Source organism: Perca flavescens, chromosome 5 (genome assembly GCF_004354835.1).
Source record: "Perca flavescens isolate YP-PL-M2 chromosome 5, PFLA_1.0, whole genome shotgun sequence".
Classification (NCBI taxonomy): Eukaryota; Metazoa; Chordata; class Actinopteri; order Perciformes; family Percidae; genus Perca; species Perca flavescens.
The window spans coordinates 18,155,227-18,182,543 of record NC_041335.1 but is presented as its reverse complement, the minus strand read 5'-3'; the positions used below and the strand labels follow the sequence as shown (position 1 = coordinate 18,182,543).

Here is a 27,317-nt window from a genome sequence, read left to right as displayed (position 1 = left end):
TTGACTCTGGGCTGACGAAAAAACACTTTAGTCAAAAATATCACATAGACTGTTTTTGTCCATACACCCCCTACTTTCACATTGAAATGGACTAGTCCATAACGGTGCGCGGCGCGAAAGATAAACACACAGTGACAGGAGAACTGGGAGTATACAAACAGAGACGAAGCAAGAGTCTAAGCGCGAAATTAAACTAAGTTACCCAAGCGGCTCAAATAAAAGAAAAAAGTCCCGATAAGTATTTGGCAACGCTGCCAAAGATGACAAACGTTTTTACGACTACTGTTGGGGATACAGACATGAAGAACAACAGTCCAAAGCGATGAACATGCCGCTACAGCAGCAGCTAGCTGTGGAGTGGCGCTAGGTGAGAATAACGTTAACCAAGACAATGCAGAGGACGTCATATATTTAAACAGCACCGTCTTTGGGATTTCTGCCTGCATGCAGTTTCGTGTGTGCATCTGCCAGGCTAGAATAGTAATAGAGGTCATGGAGAAGAAACGCAAAGGAGGTGCAGAGAAGCTGCGTGAGAAAAAGAAGCGCTGCCAAATGTGCCAAATGGACAGACATGTTTTGGGCAGTAGCAGGACCTTTATCAGCTCCCGTGGCGGACGATAGCGGTGCTGGTGTCGGCTACAGTGACATGCAAAGTGAGGAGGAGACTCCGGAGGAGAGGGACAGAGATGAGGGAGTGAGGCTACAACCTGCGGTAAACACAACTCCCCTTAAAACATTTAACCCCTTGATAAAACTGAGTGGTGGACAAACTGTTGATGATAACACTACAACAATAAAAGAAATAGGCATGCTATACTGTATCATTGCATTAGTTTGGCTAAGTGCGCGGGTATCTGAGTCTTGACTGATCATTTTCTCACCGTTTTATTATTATTAGGCTATATTAGCCTGCTTATCATTCAACAAAGTGGCCTACATCTTAATAATAGCAAAGCACCACCTTAAGGTTCATCAAACCTTAAGCTTGTGCATTTGTGTCGTTAAAGTAGCCTAGATAAACGTTGCACATCATGCAAACTTTCTTAACGAGAATTGTAGCTTTTCTATCTGCACTGGCAGACAAAAACTCATGATAGACCAATTCAAATTAAAGCACAGGGCCTCTTCAGTTGTGAAATGATATATATATATATGGCATTAAAACAGACTTACTGTCACAGTCGCAAAGAATAGGAGAGGCAGAAGAGAGAATCGCACAAACGGAAGAAGATGTCTCAGTCCTTCAACACAAAGTTAAAAACTTGAAGAAACAACTGATTTTCTACGGAACAAAGTGCAAGATCTGGAGGACCGTGGAAGGCGTTTTAACCTGAGATTAGTAAGCCTGCCCGAGAAATAAGAAGGATATATATATAGCTTGTTTTATGATTCATGAGGAGTATGCCGTTTTATTATATTAATAAATGGCACTTTTTTGTATTTAATGTGTCAACTCTCACTGATTCTTGCTTACTCATTACATGGCGTTAGTAGTTTTAAGTAGTAGGAGTTGCTATACACATTCAGGGGAGCGCAAGGACGGCTGGTATTTGTGATCTTACGTGGTGTGCCGGTCTGGGCCAAATGCCAGGGCCAATTTTTGGTCCCAGTCCGTCCCTGCTACTACCTATAGCTCAGATCCTGCATGTGAATTCTAAAAAAAATTCTAAAGCCGTGATGATTATGCAACAATATGTAGCCTACGTGTTGTGCTGCTGTTTCATTATTGTTGTTAATAACAGTGTTATGTGTTGCTGCTGCTGTTTTTTTATTTTTATTTTATTTACAGTTTAGTGTATTGCACAGTGTTTTGTGTCTCAGTAATGATCAGTGGTGGAATGTAACTAAGTACATGTACTCTAGTACTGTACTTGAGTCCAAATGTTGAGGTACTTGTACTTTACATCTGTTACAGCTTTAGTTACTAGTTACTTTACACATTAAGATTTCTGTACACAAAACACATGTAGTTTATAAATCTGATCTTTGATTGTAAAGTAAACTAGCCGACAATATAATGGCTACAAGTCCAGCTGAGATGATGAGACCATTAAACACCGTTGATTGACAGAACTGTTTGGTTTGTTTAAAGAATATGAGGATTTTTCGACATTCAGTACTTTCACTTTAACTATTTCAAGTACATTTTCCTGATGATACTTACATACTTTTACTTAAGTAACATTTTCAGTGCAGGACAGTATGGTATTAATACTTTTACTGAATTAAAAGATCTGAATATTTCTTCCACCACTGGTAGTGATGTTGTGATTTTGTTCTTTTCTGCATTTATCTCTCGTTCACAATCTAGTCCAGTTAGTGGCGGTAATGCACATTTAAGTTGGTTTGCCAGCCGCCAAAAAACTACAAAGAAGAAGAAGAAGAGACTGTCGGTCGGTACACGATGACACCCACTTTGAGCATTTAGCAAGCTGGGCAGAGAAGCTAGCGGCGATAACAAGTGCGGAAATGGAAAACTGTTTCGCGTTTTTTCGTTGTGATTCGGCCAGAAACTTCAACATTGTGAGGCGAAGAGATTGTTTTGGAATATAAAGCTTACATTTCCTCGGACTCTTGGGATTTATGAAAATCTATTTTTGGTCAAAATACCACTTTGTTGCTGACAGGACAACGATAACAGGTATGCATGCACGGCTGAGTTGTTTTATTTTCTGTTACTTTGTAACAGTTGTGTACATGGCTGTATATTTTGAAGCTTTAATGCTTTAAAGTTATAAAAACGCTCATGAGTGGAGTTTTATCGAGCGTTACAGCGACGCCCCAGTCAAGTGTCCTGTTGACGGGACGGTGATCCTTGAGAGGTTAAAAGTTTATTAATTCTGAACGCGTCTGGCCTGTCAATCTATATTGCACCAAATACGACACTGCACTTCCTTGTGAAGTCGTTTGGATGAAAGGTTCTCAAAATAATCAAAATGCAAACAAACAGACAGACACATAGAGATTCCTGCCTTTATTAGAGATAATAATATGTTCAGCCCCCTCTCTCCGAAGCTTCGAATATTCGATGCTCATTACTACCGAAGCTTCGAAGCTCAAAAAATGGTATTCGGACCAGCCCTACTGTTTAGTTACATTTCCATTGTAATTGTTTTGGTGCTGTGGTGGCAGAGGATAATATCTGGTATTCTTTACACTTACATCTCTGTTGATGTTAGTTTTATGATGTAGTTTTCTCATTTTACCTATGTGGTGTGGTGGTAATTGGTGTGTGTGTGTGTCTAAATACATTTTTCTAGTAAAGCGCAATGATTAAGGGGAGGGGGGGGCTCACACAAAGAGCAGCCTAGGGGCCCCTGACCTCCTTAATCCGCCCCTGTCTGTAATGCCTCTGAAAGCTCTTTTAAGCTTAAATTCCTCTCAAGTTCACTTCTTGTCCCCTTTGATACTGTAGGAAACTTAAGTTTATAAAGAAAGTTGTCTTGCCTTTCTAGATCGTTGGTGAATTCAGATTTGTACAGATTTTCAAAATATAATTTAAAAGTATTATTTATTTCCAATGGGTCTACAATATTGTATTTTTTTAATCCTACATGCAAGCAACTTCCCTTGTTTTTCTCCCTGATCATAATAGGATTTTTTTAGCCACATTAAGTTCTTAGCTATTTTACTAATGGTTAATTCATTATATTGGGCTTTTAGTACAAGAAGTTATTTTTGCTTTACAGTGTCATTGTTGCTAAAGAGGTGTTGCTCTAATATCTTGATTTGTTTTTCCAGATTTTTTAATTTTGTCTGATATGTTTTGGATCTATATCTTGTTTAACTTAATATCTCCCCCCCTAATATAGGATTTGAAGGCCTCCCATTTAACTGAAGCGCTTGTCTGATTTGTATTAAACAGAAAATATAGGTCTATTTTGTTATCCAGAAATTTAACAAAGTCAGGGTCCATAAGCCATCTTGCTTGAAATTGAAATCTGGGAGGGGAAAATACAAGATTGTCCATTTGGAGTGTAAACGTAATAGGGGCATGATCAGATAGTAGTATACTGTCATACCAGCATTTACCTACTTTTGAAACTAGGCTATTAGAGATTAAAAAATAATCTATTCTAGAATATGTTTTGTGTGTGCTTGCACGAATATTCTTTTTTGCTTGGGTTAAGATACCTCCAAATCTCTATTAAATTCAGATCAGTTATATACTTAATGATAATTTTTTTAGACTGTTGATGGGTATTATCTATTCCTGAAGAGCGATCGTGCACTGGGTTTAATACACAATTAAAATCTCCTCCAATTACATAATGTTCGGAATATGATGATATTGTAAGAAAGAAGTTCTGATAAAAGGAAGCATCGTCCATATTAGGAGCGTATATACTTATTAGATTAATTTGTGTTGTCAAGATCGTACCATTAAGAACTATGTACCTTCCTAATGGATCTATAGGTTGCTTTTTTAAGTGAAATGGAACAGATTTGTGTATGAGGATCATGACTCCTCTAGCTCGAGAGGTGAAGGAGGCATCAAAAACCTGACCTGGCCATCTCTTCGTGACCCTGCTAGTATCTTCTTTTATTAAATGGGTTTCCTGCAGAAAAATTATACTTGATCCCATTTGTTTCAGTCGACCCAATACTTGTTTAAGTTTTACCAAACTATTTAGTCCCCTTATATTCCAGCTACAGACATTTATCTCTGACTTATTGATCATTTACTATCTTGTGTTACCATGTAGACATAGCTGTGTCCAAGCAAACCGTAAAAAAAAGAAAAAGAAAAAAAGGAGTGATTCCTTAAAAACCTCCCATTTCCCCACCCACCATGTATTCCCCCAAACGGAAAGCATGAGAATACCCCCCAATCACCAACTTTGGTTATGAAACACGTTTGATCCATATAACATGGAGCAACATTTTGCAAGCTCTCTATCATTATTCACCACTCAGGGCTCGCAACCAGATACTGAACAGAACTTGACCACTAACATTATTCAAATATAATTTCAACCCTAATAGAACATAGGCAAAACTTAAGTTTGACACATGTCCAGTTATTTTTAAACTTAAGTAGGCTACTGACAAACATATAGGCCTAGTGAAGTGGACAATGAGCTACTATGGATCATGTTGTCAAATAAATTAAGAAAACTCAAAACTTTACCTTTGCTTAATAAACACAGGAATTGAGTCCTGTTAACAAGTCCCCTCTTTTCTACTGCGTTTAAGCTGTGGTAGGCCTACGCAATGACCGAATGAAGTCCTCTGCCTCCGAGACTGATTTAAAAATGTGGCGTTGGTCGGAGTGTGTAACTATCAAGTGCGCTGGGTAGAGCATACCGTAGCGGATTTCCATGCCTCTAAGTTGAGCCTTCACTCCATCAAACTGCCGCTGACGCGTTTCAGCTGATAGATCCGGGAACAAGCTGATCCGTTGTCCTTCATATCGTAATTCCTTAATTTTCCTAGCTGCTCTCAAAGCTTTCTCCTTATCCTGGTAGTTCAAGAACTTCATCATTATCGCTCTTGAAGTCGTTGGGCGATTTGGGTTAACTTGTCCAACCCGATGCGCTCGTTAGATGACTTGTGTGGAACTGAACGTGTCGTTCAGAACCTTGGAGAGCAGGCCTTCCATGAAACTACAGTCTGCACTACCAACAGTCACCTGAACTAAACAGTTCACATCTCCTGCAAAACTCATTCCAAGCAACACAACTCTTCACACACGTCTCAAAACAGAGCCAAACACACTAGAATCAAACACCAATACAGAAATTACAAACTTTTCATCTTTACAGTTTGAACAATTTCATTGACTTCACACTACTCCATAGTTTCTTTAAAGAAAATACTGTATATAGATTTTATGTAATATACAAATGTTTACGTAAGGTAAACAAGAAGGAATGAAAATCATCAGTTTGCAGTTTTATAGTATTTTGTCTCCAGTAATTTATGGAATTACTGGAAAAAACTAAAGGTACATAACAGTAACAAAGAATAGTGTGACTAATCCTGCCTCTGTCCAGCATCATGTGGCAAATTTTCTTCATCACATTGGATGTCTGCATCATCTCTAAATACTAATGAATGTGGTGTTTCCATTGCTTCCACCTCCATTACTTTCTGAAAAACAGTAAGAACGCAGTTTTACTATCGTGAAGATATAGTGTTTTTCACTTCTTTTTTTTTTTTATTATAACTGTGTACATAACTTCAGACATCTTACCTGGACATATTGGTATCTTTGTTTCTCTCAAACGGTACAGTGTATAATTGTTTCATTCTTTTTGGTGTCTGTATATAAAAAAAAGGTTTTCTGAGCTTTCTCTATATAAATACCATATACATTATGTTTACTAACTAGTCTAAATCAATACACCTGCTTAGGCTTTCAGCTAAAATTGTAATTGCAAATCAGCAGTGTTTGAAATGCACCAGACTGTAATCCATAGGCGGAGTTTGACATTCGAGCCAGGGGGGGCAACAAAAAAAAAAACTCATTGTAGCAGCTGAGACCTGGGAACACAGCACGAGCACATATGGACAAAACAAACATGCTAAATAAACATATGTTTATTTTTTAAAGCAGATTTGAAATTACATGGTAACAATTTAACAATTCGCCCTTATGAAATCCAATCGCGGCACAACTGTGTTGGAGCACAACAGACGGCAGCGGAATTCCCCGACACTTAAATTCAACTAAAATGTAACCGTGAACAATCAGTGTTGGACCTAAAGTCTGTTGAGATGCCTCTCCAGATGCAGAAACCAAGCGCATTAACACCATAAAACGTTAAGACGCGTTAAGAAAAAAGACATGACACATCCAATGACATGAAAAAAAGTAATCCACAGCGATCAGTAGATCCACAAACAGAGTCGCGGTGTATCCAGCAAGGCCTATACAAGCGTCACATTGACTAGCCAGCTCCAAACAGGTGAACGAGTTGAACTTTGCCGTTTAAACAAAGTGGAATAAAACGAAAAAAAACAAAACGCGCAATCAATTAGTAAGCTGACAGCTAATTTATATAGGCCTACATGACATTTAGGTAACCTTTATTGCAACATGGGCACGGTAAGATGTCCAGACTAGTGCAACAGTAGGCTAATTATCGTTTTTTGCGTCCTGCATATGCGTCAACAATGTTCTCAGGTGAGCCAGAGCCCTGAAAAAATATTATTTTTACTAAAGCAGTATATGAAATCAGGTGTATTACCTATCACCATTTAGTTGTTTTGTGTTATTTAAAGTATTTATAAAATATCCGGTCATGCAAGAAGTAATTATTCCACTCATTTTTGAAACAATGCAATTACCCGTTTCAGCTACCAGGGGGGACAGTGCTCCCCTGCCTGTTTTGAATGTGTAGTTAACAGTTTTGACAGCAGTGTGTTAGCATTTCAACAAAGTGCTGTAAATCCACAGTGTTGTGCACGTTGTAGTTAAAGTCAAGGGATAAGTGTGCAGAGTTTTGAGAACTGTGTTCAAGCAATGAATATCAAACTAGAGTTTGGTCCACATGAACTGCTGCTGTGTAGACTGTGGTTTGAGTTTGGCACATGTGGCTCCAGTTGTGCCCATTGTCGTTTAGCAAACAAAAAAAAAACTGTAACAGCTTTGTGACAGTTTGTCACTATTAGGCTATCCCTAATCTCGTCATCTAAATGTATTTAACTAGCAGGCATTTTATACTTCCAGTACTGCACTGAAAAAAAAAAGCATCGTTTATATCTTCCATAATCATGCATCATTTGTCTACTAATCCATTTCTTCAAACACTGTTCAAAGATGGAGTAAAGTAAATTCGTCACTACATTCTGTCATATCCATCATCGGACTGAACTAGATCACTAGAGCACACCCGGCAATTGTGGTGAACTACCATGTGGCTTTTCCAGTTTGGCATTCACGCCCCTCCTGTCTAGTCCATTTACCTGAAAAGACGCCCAGTAAATTCCCCGCTGACAGGTTAGGTACTTTTAAAGAAATTAAATTAACTTCCTTGTTATTTTAAATTGAAGTTTGTCTGATACAGGATATATGTTTTACTTTGAAGAGCCACTGTTGTTACCAGCAGCATGTTGTGAAGCATGCAGTGCAATGTAGCACAGTGGTTTGCACAGAATGCCTTGCAGTTAATACTCAAGAAGACCCAAAAAAGGTTAAAATTGAATCTAGTAATTCAGAAAACCAGAAAATAGATAAAAGTAATAGAAAATAATATACTATCTGTGTTGTGTTGTGATTACACACTGTATTACAATACATCTGTCAACTGTAGGATAATGAGGTCATTTTTAGAATATATTTTGGAAGATGGGAAGTGTTATGATAGTTACTTATTGATATCTTCTTTTTATAAGCCTGTTGTTGAATGATCTGGGAACGTTTGACGAATTTGTGTGAACTTATTAATATTTTTATTCTTTTGGAAAAACCCACATACTGCTTTCAGTAAGCCTGTGCCCAAACAAAGATACCAACAATAGAGAGGACAGTAATTATGTTGAGTCTAACTGTAGCTGCATATGAACAAACGACAAACCCATCTTTCCCATAAGTGAGTAGACAATCAAGATTATTTTATGGTTACTCCTTCCTTATGCATACCACACACACACACACACACACACACACACACACACACACACACACGCACGCACGCATGCACACACACACATCAACATAGAAGTTCAAAGTGCTTCACATGAAAAGCCATTAGGACAAGATACAAATGAAAGCCAAGACAAGATAAAAGGCATATATTGGATTTAAAAAGAGTAAAATAAAGTTAGAATACGTAAAATAAAGGTTACAGTGCAGTGAAAGATATAAATAAATAGTTTGACATTTTATTTTAATGACAGGCAGTGGCAAAAAATATATATAAAAAATATGCTGCTGTAAAGGTCCAATAGTAATTTCTCCCATCTAGCGTTGAGATCATATATCGCAATCAACTCTCTCGCACCACGCCGTTCAAAGTACGTATTACAGCTACGGTAGCCTTCACGCTTCAAAAAGCCGTTCTCTTGCTCTTTTCAATATCCTTTTTCATTTTCTGGGCGAAGAAGAAGACTCCTGTTTCTGAAATTTGGATTTTGAATACGTGTGGTCCTCCATGTTTCCTTCTTCAAACTTGCCGGGGCCGGGAAACTACGATACCCATTAGCAGCACCTGTGAGTTTATCATGTGACAGTGAAAACACAAAAGGCAGAGCAGTATGTCCTGTATGTCCCTTACCGGCTAACGTATTTCAAGATGGCGCATGAATATGGAGCGTCTACCCCAGTTCATGCGAATGCAAATGTATAATTTTAAGCCAAAAGGAATACTTGAATTGATGGTGGAGGTAAATATTCATGAAAAAGGACAAGTTTGTGAACGGGCAACACAGATTTTGATAATGAACAACTAAACACGTTACACACTGGACCTTAAATGTTCCTTAATGCACAAATAAACAGCTCATAGGTCCACCAAAACAGAGATCAGCCACATCAGGAGGATTCAACATGGAAGTGGAAATATAAACAGTAAAACAATGGGAGACTAATTCATGTGATGTTCGAGGTAAAGTGCTGAATTAAATACAATAATTCACAAAGCTATATTAGAATTTACAATAAAAATGCAATTAGTTAAAAATCTAATTTGCTTTTAAATTATCAAATAAATCGTGGGAGGCTTTTGTGTATTTTGGCTTCAGTTTAGGAACTTGTTTTTGTCTCCTTGATTGACTGGAAAAGTGTGTGGTTCAGAGATGCCCAAAGACCTTCAAACCAGGAAGTTTTTTTTTGCAGATGATACAGCTGATTGGTTTCTGAATGTTTGTTCCGTGACTGACTGGAAAAATACGTGATTCAGAGATGCCCAAAGACCTTCAAACCAGGAAGGTTTTTTTTGCAGATACAGTACAGGCCAAAAGTTTGGACACACCTTCTCATTCACTGTGTTTCTTTATTTTCATGACTATTTACATTGTAGATTCTCACTGAAGGCATCAAAACTATGAATAAACACATATGGAATTATGTACTTAACAAAAAAGTGTGAAATAACTGAAAACATGTCTTATATTTTAGATTCTTCAAAGTAGCCACCCTTTGCTTTTTTTGATAACTCTGCAAACCCTTGGTGTTCTCTCAATGAGCTTTATGAGGTAGTCACCTGAAATGGTTTTCACTTCACAGGTGTGCTTTGTCAGGGTTAATTAGTGGAATTTTTTCCCTTATTAATTAAAAAGCAGAGAGTGGCTACTTTGAAGAATCTAAAATATAAGACATGTTTTCAGTTATTTCACACTTTTTTGTTAAGTACATAATTCCATATGTGTTCATTCATAGTTTTGATGCCTTTAGTGAGAATCTACAATGTAAAAAGTCATGAAAATAAAAAGGAAAAGCACTGAATGAGAAGGTGTGTCCAAACTTTTGGCCTGTACTGTAGATAGCTAGTTGGTTTCTGAATGTTTGTTCAGCAAAGATACTTGAAGTGATACTTATTATTCAAATGACACTTTCAAAATACCACATTTAAAACAAAATGAAGAGATCCAGTGAATTATGGATCAGTTTAAGAAATTAAGAGACTTTTCACATCCCTTCTAGTCCATTTACCTGAAAAGACACTCCGTAAATTCCCCACTGTTACCGTACTTCCTTAAAATAAGACAGGTTAGGTACTTTAAAGAAATTAAATTAACTTTCTTGTTATTTTAAATGGAAGTTTGTCTGATACAGGATATATGTTTACTTTGAAGAGCCACTTTTGTTACCAGCAGCGTGTTGTGAAGCATGCAGTGCAATGTAGCACAGTGGTTGAAAAATATGACAAAATTATTTTACTTTTTTTTTAGAATATGACTGTATTTGGGAAGTGTTATGATAGTTACTTATTGATATCTTCTTTTTATAAGCCTGTTGTTGAATGATCTGGGAACGTTGTGTGAACTTATTAATATTTTTATCCTTTTGGAAAAACCCACATACTGCTTTCAGTAAGCCTGTGCCCAAACAAAGATACCAACAATAGAGAGGACAATAATTATGTTGAGTCTAATTGAAGCTGCATATGAACAAATGACACACCCATCTTTCCCATAAGTGAGTAGACGATCAAGATTATTTTATGGTTACTCCTTCCTTATGCATACCACACACACAGACACACACACACACACACACACACACACATACACACATCAACATAGAAGTTCAAAGTGCTTTACATGAAAAGCCATTAGGACAAGATAGAAAAAAATTAAACCCAAGACAAGATAAAAGGCATATATTGGATTTAAAAAGAGTAAAATAAAGTTATAATACGTAAAATAAAGGTTACAGTGCAGTGAAATATATAAATAAATAATTTGACATTTTATTTTAATGACAGGCAGTGGCAAGAAATATATATAAAAAATATGCTGCTGTAAAGGTCCAATGTGTAGGAATTTCTCCCATCTAGCGTTGAGATCATACATCGCAATCAACTCTCTCGCACCACGCCGTTCAAAGTACGTATTACATCTACGGTAGCCTTCACGCTTCAAAAAGCCGTTCTCTTGTCAACATCTGGTTGGTTTCTGATTGAATTAAGATACTTTTCACACTGAACTGTCTGATATTTGCAAAAACCAGCTGACCATTATCTGATTTTACAAATTATTTGTTATAGATAAGATGATCGATGCCCCAATGTCCTTCACCAGCTCTTCAATAATTCAATATACATATACAAGCTGTTTGCTTGTCCAGGAGGAAAAATGTAATTAATTGAACCAATTTGATTACCGCCATGTTGGTTGCAAGACAGGTTTTTTAGTTCCTGCTAAACCACATGCTCATCAATCTGATCAAAGAGCTAAGGAGTTTCCTCTTCCTCCAAAGATACTATATATACTGACAACTAATTGTTCTAAAAGTCACTGACTCCTGACTGCAGCTGAAGGTTCAACGTGGGACTTCCAAGACATCACAAGTATTAATCCTCTTGTCTAACTTTTTAACTTTGTGGTTAATTGTAGTTCTCATTCAGGCAACCATGCCCTCTGCTATGTTACCCAGTTGAACACTGTGTATATAACAGGACTATGTTTGTCTTTTTCAGAAATGAAGTGGGCTTTGTGCCTGCTATCTGCAGGTCTTTTCCTGTGTTTGCAAAACCATGTGAATGCCGGTGAGTGTCTCTACTGTATATCAAATATATATAAATTAAACAGTCGTTATGAATTTATATTAAATAGTCTCCTACTACAATTAGTTTTGACATTTAGATAAAAACTACTGTATAGGAATATATCCATATAGTGTATAATAATCACTGAATTGACATTTTACACTTGAAAGAAATCTGCATCATAGCTTTAGAAATCCATTGAAAATAACATCAATATAAGCACAGAATAAGAAAATGAAGACGACTTAATCAGAGACCAGACTAACTGAAAGATGTTTTGTGCCTTCAGAACAACGTTTGAGCAGGAGTGTCATTGAAAATGCTGTGCTTGAAGCCAAGGCAACAGTGGATTCAACTTATGAGTACTCCAGAAGAGTGTGAGTGTAAAAGCTGCTGAAGTGCTACACAAGTTCTGCAGTGATAGAGAAAAAAATGGCATAACATGAGCGTTTATGAAATACATTCAAACTGCAAGTTGTGCGGTACCAGAAGCAATAACATCTCAGTGCTCATAAATCTGACCTCTCCATACAATACAGGAGCCTTGATCGTGTGAGGAGGAATACAGCGAATCCTTCAGACATCCTGAGGCTGATGAAGCAGCCTGTTGGGCCAACCCGTACTGCTGTGCGTGCTGCTGACTATATGGATAATGCAGTTAATCTGATCAAGAGATCTTTGGAAAGACGTCAAAAACGCTCCATAAATGACACAGGTGTTTATCCAAAATATGTTCTTTTCTTTTATGTTCTTACAGTAGGGCTAAAAGTCACAGTAAATATGTCTATTCTTTGTCCCTGGTAATTAGATCTGATCTCTGACGACGATTTGAAGGTTATTGCTGATCTGACAGGCTGCTCTGCCCAAGTCCGTATCCCTTCCTGTAGGACAACTCCCAATTTGGACCGGTTTCGCACTGGAAGCAGCAACTGCAACAACAAGTAAGGCCACTGCTAAATAGCAAGATTGATGGGTGGATCATACAAATAACAACTGACAATTAATACTGCCACACTTTTTTTTTTTAACCCAGGGCCGAACTGAATTTTGCCAAAGATTTTCCTCCTTGTTCTTTGTCTTTTTCTTCCTTTCATTTCAGAAATAAAGGTGTTAGAAATGTTAGCATTGCTAACATTCTTTGTTGTTGAATTGTCCATTACAGTACATATTGTGCATGGTACTGTACAACTACATGTGAGACAAAAGAAGGAATAATAAAGGATTTATTTTTTTCTTGCCTAGAGAAAACAGCCGCTTAGGATCCTCCAACACACCTTTCGCCCGCTGGCTTCCTGCTGAGTACCAGGATACAATCTCTCTGCCTAAAGGCTGGGACCCTGAGCGAAAAGTCAACAGTTTTCTTCTTCCTTTGGTAATATATATATGTATATGTATGTCCTTCTGAGGAAGTGGAAAAAAGACAATAATACTGAACAAAGTATAGAACAGTAACATTTAATCACATCTGCATTAATGCTTAAGCTATTAGCTTGTGCCACTTTCACCAAGGTGCTCATTGTCTACATCTTGTCCACAGGTAAGGGACGTGTCCAACAGAATCCTGAGCACAGCAAACGCTGATGTAGAGAGCGATCCAACCTACACTCTCATGGTGACATTCTTCGCCCAGTGGACTGACCATGACCTTAGCCTTACTCCTCAGTCTCCTGCCATCCGCTCATTCAGTAATGGTATTCACTGTAACCAGGGCTGTGAACGCACAGAGCCCTGCTTTCCCATTCAGGTCAGTGTCATGCATTACACAAGAAAAGATGTAACACACACACACACACACACACACACACACACACACAGAATGCTAACTGCATCTTGTCATCTAAACAGTTTCCCAGAGACGACCCCCGCTTTGGGGAGAAGTGCATCCCCTTCTTCCGCTCAGCACCAGCTTGTGGTTCTGGAAACACAGGCTACATCTTTGGTGCAAGCGATGTCCGTCAGCAGATAAACTCTCTCACAGCTTACATTGATGCGGGTCAGGTGTACGGTGAAGAGGATATCAAAGCTCGCTTCCTACGTGACCTCACCTCAGATAAGGGCCTGTTGAGGGTCAACACACAGTTCACTGACGTGAACGGCAAGGAGCTCCTGCCCTTCTCCAGCCCGGTGCCCAACGTATGTGCTACCCGGGCCCGCATTACTAATGACACAAATGCACAGGAGGTGCCCTGCTTTGTGGGTGGTGAGTGGCAGCAAAATTGATGTACAGTTCAAAGTGTTAGATTCATTGCAAGCATTGCACAGGGCTGACAGCACTATTTTCCTGATTTTATCTGACTTTTAAGGTGACGTACGCACCAATGAGAACATTGCTCTGATGTCTTTGCACACACTGTTCATGCGTGAGCACAACCGTCTGGCACGTGCTCTGGCCATTCTCAATCCTCAGTGGGACGGAGAGAGACTCTACCAGGAAGCCCGCAAGATCATGGGAGGATATATGCAGGTTAGAGAGGGGCTTAGCTACATGGATTCCAGAAATGTTGCATTGATGATTGGATGTTATGTCCTCACATGGTTTAATTAACTCAGTGTCTTCTCTGTCTTTCAGGTTATCACTTTCAGAGACTACTTACTTCACATTGTTGGTCCAGACATTCTTTCCAAGCAGCTGTCCACCTACCCTGGTTATGATAAAAACGTGGACCCTAGCATCTCCAATGTGTTCGCCACCGCTGCCTACCGATTCGCTCACCTGATGATTCAGCCGTTCGTTTTTCGCCTTGATGAGCAATACAAGGAACACCCTAAATTCCCCAGCCCATTGCTGCACAAATCCTTCTTCGCACCATGGAGGATCGTCTTTGAAGGTATAGCAAGATTGTTAACTTGGTATACTTCACCTTAATGGAAAATCAAGAGACTTTGGCCAATCACAGGTCATTTTAGACAGATGCCGTTTCTATTAGCCGTTCCACAAATGCAGACCAGAGATCTTCAACAGGGGCTCCGGGACCCCTAGGGGACCTCAGAGTTACTGCAGAGGGGCCACCAAATTTTTTTTCAAAATTTAAAATCTCTTAACATTAATACAAAAAAAACATATTTATTAGCAAATATAAATCAGCCTATTTGTGAAAAAAATACAGTGATGATAGAATTACTTGCCTATGTAAGGTAGTCACTAAAGTAGCCATCCACTGATCCACATGCATGTTTAACGTTAAATCATGATTTATAAAATCATGCCAAACATTATCATTTTAATAGCTTCTATGCACTCAAAAGTATGTATAAAGGCTTTAGGTCGCCCACATGTTATTGTAGGCCCAGTTTAATATGCAACTTAATTTTCTACAATATATGTAGCAGGGCACATGTGTCAAACTCCGGCTCCTCACAAATTTTTATCCAGTTTGCATATCAATTTAGGTTCAAAGATTAATTAAAAAGACAGGAAACTGTTTTCAAACTGCAATTACACGACACAGAATTTTGCAGATTCGCTGACTTTGAGATTCAGAAATCCCCACAGAACCAGAGCATTTTCCATATTTAGGCTGTGAAACATGGTTGTTGGGAGTCGGCTGTGTGGCAGCCTACTTTAAAATTGTAATCAGAAAGCATTGTTTTGCTTGATTTGCAATATTCTATGATGGCTAAGGAACTTTTTTGCAACTTCTATTTAAGAAGGCTAAATGAGACATGCAATAATACAGTCAAAAATATTTTACTTTGGATTAATAAAAGCATGTCAATAAACTATATATGCCTGGCCCTTGAGATGTGAGTTTAATTTTCCAGTGTGGCCCTTATAGTGAAATTTAGTTTGACACACCCCTGTAGTAGGGCGTCCCTGTTCAGTCTCTCTCAGTTATAAAAAATGTTGAAGACCCACTTTAGACGACATGATTCCCAGTGGGATCAGCAACAGTAGCTTAAACTTAAAATGTTCCTATCTCTTTTGTTCTTCAGGTGGTGTGGACCCAATCATCAGGGGCCTGGTGGGTCGTCAGGCCAAGCTGAACACGCAGAACCACATGATGACTGATGAGCTGAGGGACAGGCTGTTTAAATTTTTCGCTAAGTTGGCGATGGATCTGGCTTCCCTCAACATGCAGAGAGGCAGAGACCATGGATTACCTGGTATTACACTCATTTGGTCTTTCTATTTCTTTTCTGTTTTGTATCTTTAGAATTTTGTCTGCATCTGAGCCTTTGCAGATCATACATCATCTTAAACATGGCTACCTTTTTACCCTGTGTCCCTTTTTAGGCTACAACAAATGGCGTGGGTTCTGTGGGCTGTCACAGCCACGAAATCAGGCAGAGCTAGCTCAGGTGCTTCAGAACAGCAATCTGGCCAAGAAACTGCTGGATCTCTACGGAACACCTGACAACATCGATGTGTGGCTGGGAGGAGTGTCTGAGCCGTTTGTCCCAGGAGGAAGAGTAGGACCCTTGTTTGCATGCTTGATTTCCACTCAGTTCCAGAGAGTCCGCCAGGGAGACCGGTATGTTACATAACTGACGTTGCTAAAGATTTGGAGATATTTGTGTTACCTGCACCTTTACATTCACTTTTACACAGAGATGGCAAAAGTACTCACTTCCCGCACTCAAGTAGAAGTACAGATAGTTGTGTTAGAAAATACTCTGGTAAAAGTAGAAGTACTGATTTAACTTCTTTACTCAAGTAAAAGACAGTACAGGCTTGGAAATTTACTTAAGTATAAAAGTAAAAGTAGCCTTGCGAATAACAACCATTTTTTAATGCCAAGCTACCTGGACCACACAAATGTTACTAGAGTGCAATCTAGCTACCCTAACCCAAAGCCAGCAGTTTGTGGTGTTTCGGTTGGCACAATTTGCAGCACATTATAACAACGTATATTCCCATCCAATTAGAGTGAATTCGGTATTGATGACGCGAAAAATAATAATGGTAACTCCACTGAAATTATTTGAAACTAAAGTAACAAGCCAATTTTTTTAAATGTAAGGAGTAGAAAGTAAAAAGTCAGCACAAAAATAAATTGTAAAGTAAAAATATCTGAAAAATCTACTTGAGTACAGTAACAAAGTATTTATACTTCATTACTTCCCATCTATGCTTTTACATTCATATGAATGTTTTAGTGTTTATATAAACACTAAAACTGCACTATTGACTGACATGTATTGAAGATGTGGAAATTGCTGTGCTTGCCACACGTTTAAAGATGAACAAACTTTCAATTTCAGACTTTGGTGGGAAAACGAGGGAGTCTTCACTAAGGCCCAGAGAAAGTCCCTGAAGGACGTATCACTGGCCCGCATCATCTGTGACAACACTGGTATCACTGATGTACCAGTTAAGCCCTTCCAGTATCAGGCCCGGCCAAAGTCCGGTTACACTAAATGTAATCAAATCCCTGCCTTTGACCTCAGTCCATGGAAGAAGAGTGCTGTGTAGGAATCCTCACTGCAGCGGTCTGACTAAAGACAGCTACATCTCAGAGCATCTGATTTTTACGTGACCTTTCTTCATGTTCCTGCTGACCTGCTTGCTTTGTTGTGTGTAATGAAATACTTTTCCTTTATCCACATTTTTAATAATGAGAGGGCAATTTTTACGTTGCATTTTGTTAACTGCTGGAGTTAATTGTAATTGCTAAGAGTGCTTTAGCTTTCAGTTGAAATGTGATATTTTCTTAGTTCCTTTTAATTTGATTTGTTTCTCTTTAAAATGTAATTTTAATGACTCATAAATGAAAGTGAACTCTCTAAAAAAATTGCTGTGCATTACAAGGCATGTATTTTTCAAAAAAAGAAATATGTGGAATATAGTCTTGTTTTTCTTAAGAGTTGACAATTTACATCACATTAAATGAGTGTTATTCAAACAACTATGACTCAGTATTTCATTTTTATAACAATATTTCCAAGATCTCTGGTGAATTGAGCAACATTGGACCAGGAGAAATGTATAGCAGGGGTAAATAAATAACATGTAATAAAATAATATAATTATTTGGTTTTGCTGTGTGTCACAGTTTAAGCTCTCACACATTTAATCTGCATTATCTTGAAACTTTAAATTAGCATAATTTATGATATACTTTATACTTACTTAAAGTATGCCATTTTGCTTAGGTGAACTCTAAATGTGTTAGCAGTTTAATTTGGTTACCTTTCACCAAATATGAATGCAAATTAGGTATAGTTGATGATAACTTTAGACAACCAATATCTCAAAGTACTGCATTTAAACACAATTTTATGTATAAAAAGCAGCTTTCCCACCTCATAGTTCCTTATAGGTTTGGTATTATCTGAGCTCATATCATTGTCTGTGGCACTTTACTGATTTTTAAAACCTCTTTAGAAACATTCAACTATGTAATCAAAATCAAGCACGTTGTTGTAAAATCTTTTGGCATGGTGTTTATTTTTCCAGATTTCAGATATTCCAGATTCACGGTGTTGGCCAGACAACATTGAACTTACCAGGTCAATTTACCAACAGTTGTTACAATTTCAGTTATTTGTGGGAGTGGATTCATGCTAAAACATTTCCAGTGTATCATTAATATTCCTCTGACCCTCACAGCCAGTGTCACCACCTCATGTCCAATAAGCTATTATAGGCTTTGTTTACTTGATAATAGCTTTAGGTTGTTGCCCAACCACACCTTATAACCAGAGACAACATGCATGAATGCCTGCCAAATTTAACTTGGTTTCTTTATGCTTTTTTACTGAAGATTGGTGAGGTGAAAAAAAAATGCTTTTGAACTGACTTCATTGAAATTCATGAGGAGAGGAATTTAAAAGGCCACCCAGTGTATCCTGCATACAGTTTGGACACTTGTATTTTAAAATGTTGAACTTTAAGTGACCAAACATTGTAAGAAACAAAGGCACAGCAATATCTACAGAAAGACGATGAGATTTAACGTCCAATAGCCTATTGTTTTGGGGCACGTTACCTAGAAGTGGAACCATATAACTATAAGCTAAAACGGCCTGGGCCTATTGCTTTGGAAAACCTTAAGGGAGAAACTTTCAGCAATCTTCGGTGCTACGTGCCACATATGTCATAATAATAATGTCTCCTTGCCGCTGACAGCCACTGCCCAAGCGTCCGTATTTTACAAGTTCGGGGTTTGAGGCTAATATTATGTTTATGGTTTTACGTCAAACGCGCCTTTATCAAGGTAGACGGAAATAATGAATCACACAGTTGTCAATCTGTGATGTGACCACAGACTGTAATGAGTTACATTTAGCCGATTAGAAAGAAAACAATTCTGTCCAATTGAAACTTTGGGTCGCGCGTAAAAAAAACCTCGTGCGCACAGTTTGATAGATTTGCTCTTAAAGATCGTAGCCTAAAGTAGATAGACCAAAGTAGGCATTTTGAATTCTCGAAAGCACACAAACATTTTTTTTTTATATAAATTGTGTATGTATGAGAGAGAGAGAGAGGAGAGAGAGAGAGAGAGAGAGAGAGAGAGAGAGAGAGAGAGAGAGAGAGAGTGTCATGTAATGGGCTCCACTACACAGAAAGAACACACTGATATAGCCTACCGGAACCTGAGAATCTCGTTTGAAATATGCATATATATTATATATTTTTGTGGAAATTGTGAAAAATAAATTATGGTTAGCCTACATAACGAAAGTAAAAAAATGTTGGCAAATAAAATAATGCTTTTCTGTTTTACTGTGTAAGGGGTAGGCCAGGCTATTCCAAAGGCTATGAATCCAACAAACGAAGCACATTTTAGTTTTCGTTGATCAAAAAACTGCAATGCTCTTAACTTTATCAGGATATATATTTAACAGACATGCACAGCATTTTTATTAAGCCGATTATAAAATTAGTTACCAAATAGGCTACTGAGATATAAAGGTAGGTATACTTCCTGAGTTTTATCTTACAATTCAAATCTCTAGGGAGGCCTACTGATGCCGCAAATGTTTGTGTTTTTTTCAGGCTGCTTTATTTTATTATTATCGCCTAATTATTATTCACTGGGTTTTGCCTTCCATCTTATGTTGTGCATTATATGCATTGTTTTCATCTTTTTTATCTCGTTTTTGCTGTTCTCAAGTGTTTTATTTTCCATCCTATTTATCAGTAGTAAATATGGTATTCTATCCCTGTTTTTATATTACATTGATTCCCTTTTTTTATGCTCATGTAATTTCCTTATTGTAAAGCACTTTGTACATTACGCATTGTGTATTATGCCTCATGTCGATGAGGAAAACATGACACTACGTAGGTCTACAGGCAATATGGCGTTTCCAGACATTGCATGGCAAGAACATGTTGCAAATGTTTCCACTCCAAGAAGTTGGCACTTGACACATTTTTTTAATTATCTTATCTAACCTATTGCTACAGTCCGAATGAGCTCATCAGGTGTAACCTAGCGCTGCAACATTCCTTTCCAAAAGTAGGCTAGGCCTCTAGCTATTACATTTGATAGGCTTACATTTACGTCAAACATGTAATTGACAAGCAAACAAACAAAGACATAAATGCATAACGAAAAATGAAACAATAAATCATAACCAAAATGTGTCACTATGTGAGAGACTTTTTTTTCTTTCTCGGATTAACAAAAATGTCGTTTAGTAAGGCCTCGAAGAATTCTTGTTCTTCTGCCGGACCTTAACTTTCTCTTTACCAATAATCCTACGCTAATAACAAACACTCGTCATATAAAAACGTTGACATTGTACTGACGCTGATCTTCGGATAGGTTTCCTCGCTGCTCTGTGTTTACGTCATTGGCGCTCAGGACTGCAGCTGCTGCGCGGAGAAGGAACTAGGAAGAAGAAGAAGAAGAAGAAGAAAATATTTCATTATTTGAGCAAAATTCGGGACGAAAATGGGTGTCAAATGTCGTGCCGTCCAGACTTATAAAAAGCAACAACTATATTATACTATACTATGGGCAGTATGACTTCTGAGAGCTGCAGCTACAGGACATAGAGAACACAAGCTTTGCGCTTTAGGTTACTTTTCTTTTACTATATTTTTACCTTTTCATATTATTTTTAGATATTTTTTTTAGATACAACCTACAGTTAATATGGTATGGTCAATAATAATGTATGAGATTTGTATATATAGGTTATTTTTTATATTTTCAGGTATTTGTATTAAGTATAAACCACAAAGTCATTTAAACCAAATGTGTTTTTTGCTTTTAGAATCACATTTGAGCAGGAGTGACATTGAAAGGGCTGTGAGCGCAGCCAAGGCCAATGTGGACTCACCTTATCAGTACTCCAGAGTGTGAGTGTACAAACCTGCTGAACTTCTGTATACATTATTCAGTAATTGAAAAAAGAGTATAACAAAAGTCTATAAAATGACTATTGAAGACATTCCGAATGAATTCATAAATCTGACCTCTCCATACAATACAGGAGCCTTGATCGTGTGAGGAGGAATACAGCGAATCCTTCAGACATCCTGTACACCCGTACTGCTGTGTGTACTGCTGACTATATGGATAATGCTGTTAATCTGATCAAGAGATCTTTGGAAAGACGTCAAAAACGCTCCGTAAATGCCACAGGTGTTTATCTTTTTTCAGCTTCTCTGACCTTACCCTACAAACATTTGCAAATCGGTTACAGCAGAGTTGCCCAAATAAAGAAACTAAAACTAAGTGTGGACAACTGCACAGCTATCTTTCATTTAGTAATGATGTCCCTGATTTGAGGTTTGGTTTCAGACTTTTGTTGCCCCCCCCTTTTTCCCTATGTTTCCTTTTGCTTCATGAGAAAACATAAAAAAAAGCCATGAAAGCAAACTTAAAGACAGAGAAGATTAACACAGTATAAAAAAGGATTTATTATTTATTTAGTTTTTCTTGCCTAGAGAAAACAGCCGCTTAGGATCCTCCAACACACCTTTCGCCCGCTGGCTTCCTGCTGAGTACCAGGATACAATCTCTCTGCCTAAAGGCTGGGACCCTGAGCGAAAAGTCAACAGTTTTCTTCTTCCTTTGGTAATTATATATATATATATATGTACTGTATGCATGAGGTGGAAAAAGACAATAATACTGAACAAAGTATAGAACAGTAACATTTAATCACATCTGCATTAATGCTTAAGCTATTTCAATCAGGAGAGACGTCGTTTGGAGATATGCAAAGATATTTATTGTACAACTGTATGATATTGAATGTACAAAGTCTTTTGGAGATTAAGAATAAGAATAATCTTCTTAAAGGGGTAGGGAATAGGAACATAACCCCCCGATGAAACCCAGACACTGGTGGCGGCGGTGAAGAGACCAGAGACCAGACCGAAGAGGTAACGGAGCGGTCAGCCGGAGAAACACAACTACCGGAGGAGGCAGGGGAGGAGGAGGGCGCGTTGCCTGAAACGACAGCTAACAGCACAAGAAGAGAACAGATTTAAAGCAGAGTTGTAAGGCTGTGATTGGCCCTTGAATCTCGTGGCCGAGTCTGATTGGTTTAACTGACACGTCACTTCTTGAACAGCTGATTTGATTTAAGAATGAGTAGTGATTGGGGTAATGACGTCTTCCTGAAAGAATTTGCGCTGAGCTTCATTAGCTTGTGCCACTTTCACCAAGGTGCTCATTGTCTACATCCTGTCCACAGGTAAGGGAAGTGTCCAACAGAATCCTGAGCACAGCAAACGCTGATGTAGAGAGCGATCCAACCTATACTCACTTGGGGACATTCTTCGCCCAGTGGACTGACCATGACCTTAGCCTTACTCCTCAGTCTCCTGCCATCACGCCTTCATCTCCTCCTGACTGGACTACTGCAACTCACTTCTCCTCGGCATCAGCTCTACCAACATCAACCAACTCCAACTGGTCCAGAACTCAGCCGCCTGCCTCATCACCCGCTCCAAATCCTGGCACCACATCACTCCTGTCCTAAAACAACTCCACTGGCTTCCTATCTCCCACCGGATCACCTACAAAATCCTGGTCCTCCCCTACAAAGCACCTACACCTCCACCATCTGGCCCCCTCATACCTCACTGACCTCCTCTCCCCCTGCCAACCCTCACAGTCCCTCAGATCCACCTCAGCTGGTCTCCTCTCCATCCAAAAGTCCAAACTCCGCAGTCTTGGGGACAGAGCATTCTCCAGAGCAGCTCCCAGGCTCTGGAACTCCCTCCCCCAAGAGATCCGCACCTCTGAGTCCCTCACCATCTTCCAGTCCTGCCTCAAGACCCATTTCTTCACCTCTGCCTATCCGTAGCCCCACGCCCCTCCCCTTTTCATCTGGGCCTGAATCTTGTTTTGTTTTGTATTGTTTTGTTTTGTTCTGTTTTGTTCTGTTTTTATAATCTACCTCCCCTGTAAAGCGACTTTGAGTCTTTGAAAAGCGCTATATAAATCCAATTTATTATTATTATCCGCTCATTCAGTAATGGTATTGACTGTAACCAGGGCTGGGAACGCACAGAGCCCTGCTTTCCCATTCAGGTCAGTGTCATGCATTACACAAGAAAAGATGTAAAAAACACACACACACACACACACACAGGATGCTAACTGCTTCTTGTCATCTAAACAGTTTCCCAGAGACGACCCCCGCTTTGGGGAGAAGTGCATCCCCTTCTTCCGCTCAGCACCAGCTTGTGGTTCTGGAAACACAGGCTACATCTTTGGTGCAAGCGATGTCCGTCAGCAGATAAACTCTCTCACAGCTTACTTCAGGATTTTGATATCTCAAACTGACTCTGAGAAACTGCTTCATGCATTTATCTCAAGCAGGACTACTGTAACACTCTATTTGCAAGATTATCCAAACAATCAGTAAGACGCCTCCAACTCATTCAAAATGTGGCAGCCGGAGTCCTTAAATTGTAAGACATTACTCCGCTACTGAAATCACTGCGTTGGCTTATAGTCTATAAAGCGTTTAAAGGTGCCCTGCCACACATATTTTTTATTACTTTGTGGTGATGTCTGAAGTTCTACCATGGACTCTGTAACATTTTTTTGTCAAAAAAATGCCTTGGTTACCTTGTTTCAAGCCATTCTAGCATGGTGTAGAACGCCTGCAGGAAGACTCAGCTCAATTTGTGCCAGTTCTCATTAATATTCAACAAGCTAAGCTGCTTGACTCTGATTGGCTAACAGCTAGCCAATGAGAGCCTGGCTATCAGCATCCTTTACCCAGCGCAACTGGGCGACCTCATTAATAGTAAGGAGCTCAGGCAACACCACGTCAGACTGACCAGTTTTTGTAATTGGCCTGATTTCTCTGCTTATTTCTGTTCAGTGGCTAGAGCTGACAGAGGAGGTAGCAGTTCATTTTCACATTGACCACATAACACAAACACATATGGACCTAACCTGTTTCAAAAAAATACAAGGAAAAACTGTTTTGTGTGGCAGGGCACCTTTTAAAGGTTTAGCTTCTCAGTACATCTCTGACTTGCTCACGGATCACACACAACCCTATCAGGCCTCTCAGGTCATCAGGCAGAGGTCTCCAAGCTGTACCCAGAATTAGATCCAGGTCAGTTGAGGGCCGGGGGGCCTTCAGTTACTGTGGTCCTGTTCTCTGGAACAAGCTGCGTGATGACCTCAGGTCCATCACAACTGTGTCCGCATTTAAAAGCAAACTCAAAACGTTACTATTCTCTCAGGCTTTTGGTTCATTACAGTGTGTGTCTGTGTGAATTTGTATGATCACACTAGTTTTTTGTTTAGTTGTTGTTGTTTTTGTAGATTGCCATTATAAATCGTTAGTTGGAGAATGAATACAAACAATGAAAAATGGTCCCTTGTGATCTTCAGGTGGTGTGGACCCAATCATCAGGGGCCTGGTGGGTCATCAGGCCAAGCTGAACACGCAGAACCACATGATGACTGATGAGCTGAGGGACAGGCTGTTTAAATTTTTTGCTAAGTTGGCGATGGATCTGTCTTCCCTCAACATGCAGAGAGGCAGAGACCATGGATTACCTGGTATTTATTTAATTGTTCTACCTACGTATTCTTCATGTCAAGAATTAATTTTGCCAACACATCTAGGATTTTGTAGGCTTTACAGATCACACACTTAAAACATGGCTTCCTTTTTACCCTGTGTGTTCCTTTTTAGACTACAACAAATGGCGTGGGAAATCAGGCAGACCTGGCAAATGTGCTGAACACCACCAATCTGGCCAAGAAACTGCTGGATCTCTACGGAACACCTGACAACATCGATGTGTGGCTGGGAGGAGTGTCTGAGCCATTTGTCCCAGGACGAAGAGTAGGACCCTTGTTTGCATGCTTGGTTTCCACTCAGTTCCAGAGAGTCCGCCAGGGAGACCGGTATGTTACATAACTGACCTTGCTAAAGCAGTTTGATGCGTCATAATGCATTTGGTGAGTGTTTGGCCATTTAAAATAATGGGAGTACTTCAAAACACGAGCGCCAGATGCTTTCAGTGCGTTTGGGCCTTCACGTTTACTTTTCCAATAAAATTTAGTCACACTCTCCAATTTCAGACTTTGGTGGAAGAACGAGGGAGTCTTTACTGAGGCCCAGAGGAGGTCCCTGAGAGAAACTTCACTTGCTCGCATCATCTGTGAGAACACTGGTATCACTGATGTACCAAACAAGCCCTTCCAGTACCGGCCCCGAGGGTCGGTTGCACCAAGTGCGAGATCATCAGTGCATTTAACATGAGTCCATGGAGGGAGAATGGTGAATTAATGTCCTGAAATCCTATCTGACACAGTTGAAAAAAGACAATCAGTGCCAACATTATTATATTTTGATGTTTGGGAAGGTGGGAAGGTCCTGTTGCTATAATTGTCCTCATGTTTTATTTTCATACAGGACCCAGTGGTCCAAATGGTCTGAGCGGCCCCCCTGGACCACCTGGACCTCCTGGCACCATGGAGAAAGTTGCCTTCTCTGTGAGACTGGGCAACAACTACCTCGAAACCGGCGTGCCCATGATCTTCCGAGAGGTCATCTTCAATGGACAGAACAACTATGATATCAGGACAGGGTATTTTACGCGAGTATCCAGGTGTTTATGATTTCCAGTTCCACGGAATCATCTTCAACCGTGCTGGCAGTGCGGATCTGATGCGTAACGGAGAGCAGATTCTGCACTCATTCACCACCCAGCAGAGCGCGTACATCACCACCAGTGGCAGTACATACATTAAGCTCGAGAGGGGAGACAGGGTCAACCACGGTGGCAACGGTCTGACCCGTGACAGCTTCTTCTCAGGGCATCTACTGTTCACTGAGTAGGAGACTGTTCTTTATACAGCGGTTGACCCACAATATCCTCTTAACACTGTGAAAATAATCTGTTTTGATCAGTTATTAAGTCTAATAAGCACTCCTTAAATGCTACCAAAAGGGTGAGATAATTCCACTTAACATTTGCAGTTTTCTGCATTGCACTAGGATTAAAGGCAGCACACGTGCTCTAAATTATTCAGATTTGACCTTTTCTCAGGTTTAAGTTAAGCAGATCTATGCTGAGAGTTTGTTGAAGTCACCAGTCTCTACTAATATGAATCAAATGTGGAAAAGTTCTAAAGCAATTGAAGACATGTTAACATGTTAAAATAGACATTTTTGTATAGTGGAGCTTGCTGACAGAAAAGCACAATGTTTAAAGAAGTGGCATTAATCCTGTGGAAACTACCTGACTTTATATGTGATATTGTTCTTAATTCTTTATCAATTAATCCTTTATCTTTTAAAATTATCTTTCCCTCTTTTCCGAGAAATGTACAGTGGGTTAATTTTTATTTTTAATTTTTTACAGCTTATTCAATTTGTTTGGAACACACTTTTGTTTTTCCTAAATTTAAGTGTAAGCACTTTTTTGACATTAAAAAATGATTGTTCTACAGATCAACCACTGCCTCTGAATGACATTTTTGGTGATACAACTTCAGAACATGATATGATATTTGCTTGCAAACCAGAAAACCACAGTTGATTATGTTCTTAACCAGACCAGTAGATGGCACAAGCATACAATCTTTTAGGAAAGCAGGCTCAACTTGATTTGGATGAATTACAGTTCTCAAGATGAACTGTTGATTTGGTGGTGTAGTTTATACTGGCATAATTCAAAAAACTCTAAATAAATCATAAACAGATACAATGATAAAGTGAGTTTCTGCAAGCCAGGATGCAATATAAGGTATATGGGGGAGTGAATTCTTACTCAGC

General features: G+C 39.1%; 1 protein-coding gene and 1 pseudogene across 4 annotated transcripts; both read left to right on the top strand.

The window, feature by feature from the left end:
- Positions 1 to 315: 315 nt before the first annotated feature.
- On the top strand, positions 316 to 18,001 carry LOC114556061 (eosinophil peroxidase-like). 4 transcript variants are annotated; one of them, XM_028578895.1, is made up of 13 exons: positions 316 to 712; positions 12,087 to 12,155; positions 12,445 to 12,532; positions 12,695 to 12,870; positions 12,964 to 13,096; positions 13,398 to 13,527; positions 13,693 to 13,899; positions 14,001 to 14,355; positions 14,459 to 14,619; positions 14,725 to 14,983; positions 16,089 to 16,259; positions 16,390 to 16,627; positions 17,358 to 18,001. In XM_028578895.1, the coding sequence occupies exons 2-13, from the start codon at positions 12,089 to 12,091 to the stop codon at positions 17,566 to 17,568; spliced, it is 2,196 nt and encodes a 731-aa protein (XP_028434696.1). In that variant the 5' UTR covers positions 316 to 712; positions 12,087 to 12,088; the 3' UTR covers positions 17,569 to 18,001. The 4 variants fall into 4 exon arrangements, with proteins under 4 accessions (XP_028434696.1, XP_028434695.1, XP_028434698.1 ...); XM_028578894.1 differs by lacking the exon at positions 316 to 712 and adding an exon at positions 7,092 to 7,129; XM_028578897.1 differs by lacking the exon at positions 316 to 712 and adding an exon at positions 9,466 to 9,551.
- Positions 18,002 to 20,731: 2,730 nt separating this feature from the next.
- LOC114555469 (eosinophil peroxidase-like) lies at positions 20,732 to 26,654 on the top strand (annotated as a pseudogene).
- Positions 26,655 to 27,317: the final 663 nt, after the last annotated feature.

Coding starts and splice junctions, on each gene's coding strand:
- LOC114556061 (XM_028578894.1), top strand. Junction 12,533..12,694: donor TATGAGTACTCCAGAAGAGT/GTGAGTGTAAAA, acceptor CATACAATACAG/GAGCCTTGATCGTGTGAGGA. Junction 16,628..17,357: donor AGAGTCCGCCAGGGAGACCG/GTATGTTACATA, acceptor TTTCAATTTCAG/ACTTTGGTGGGAAAACGAGG.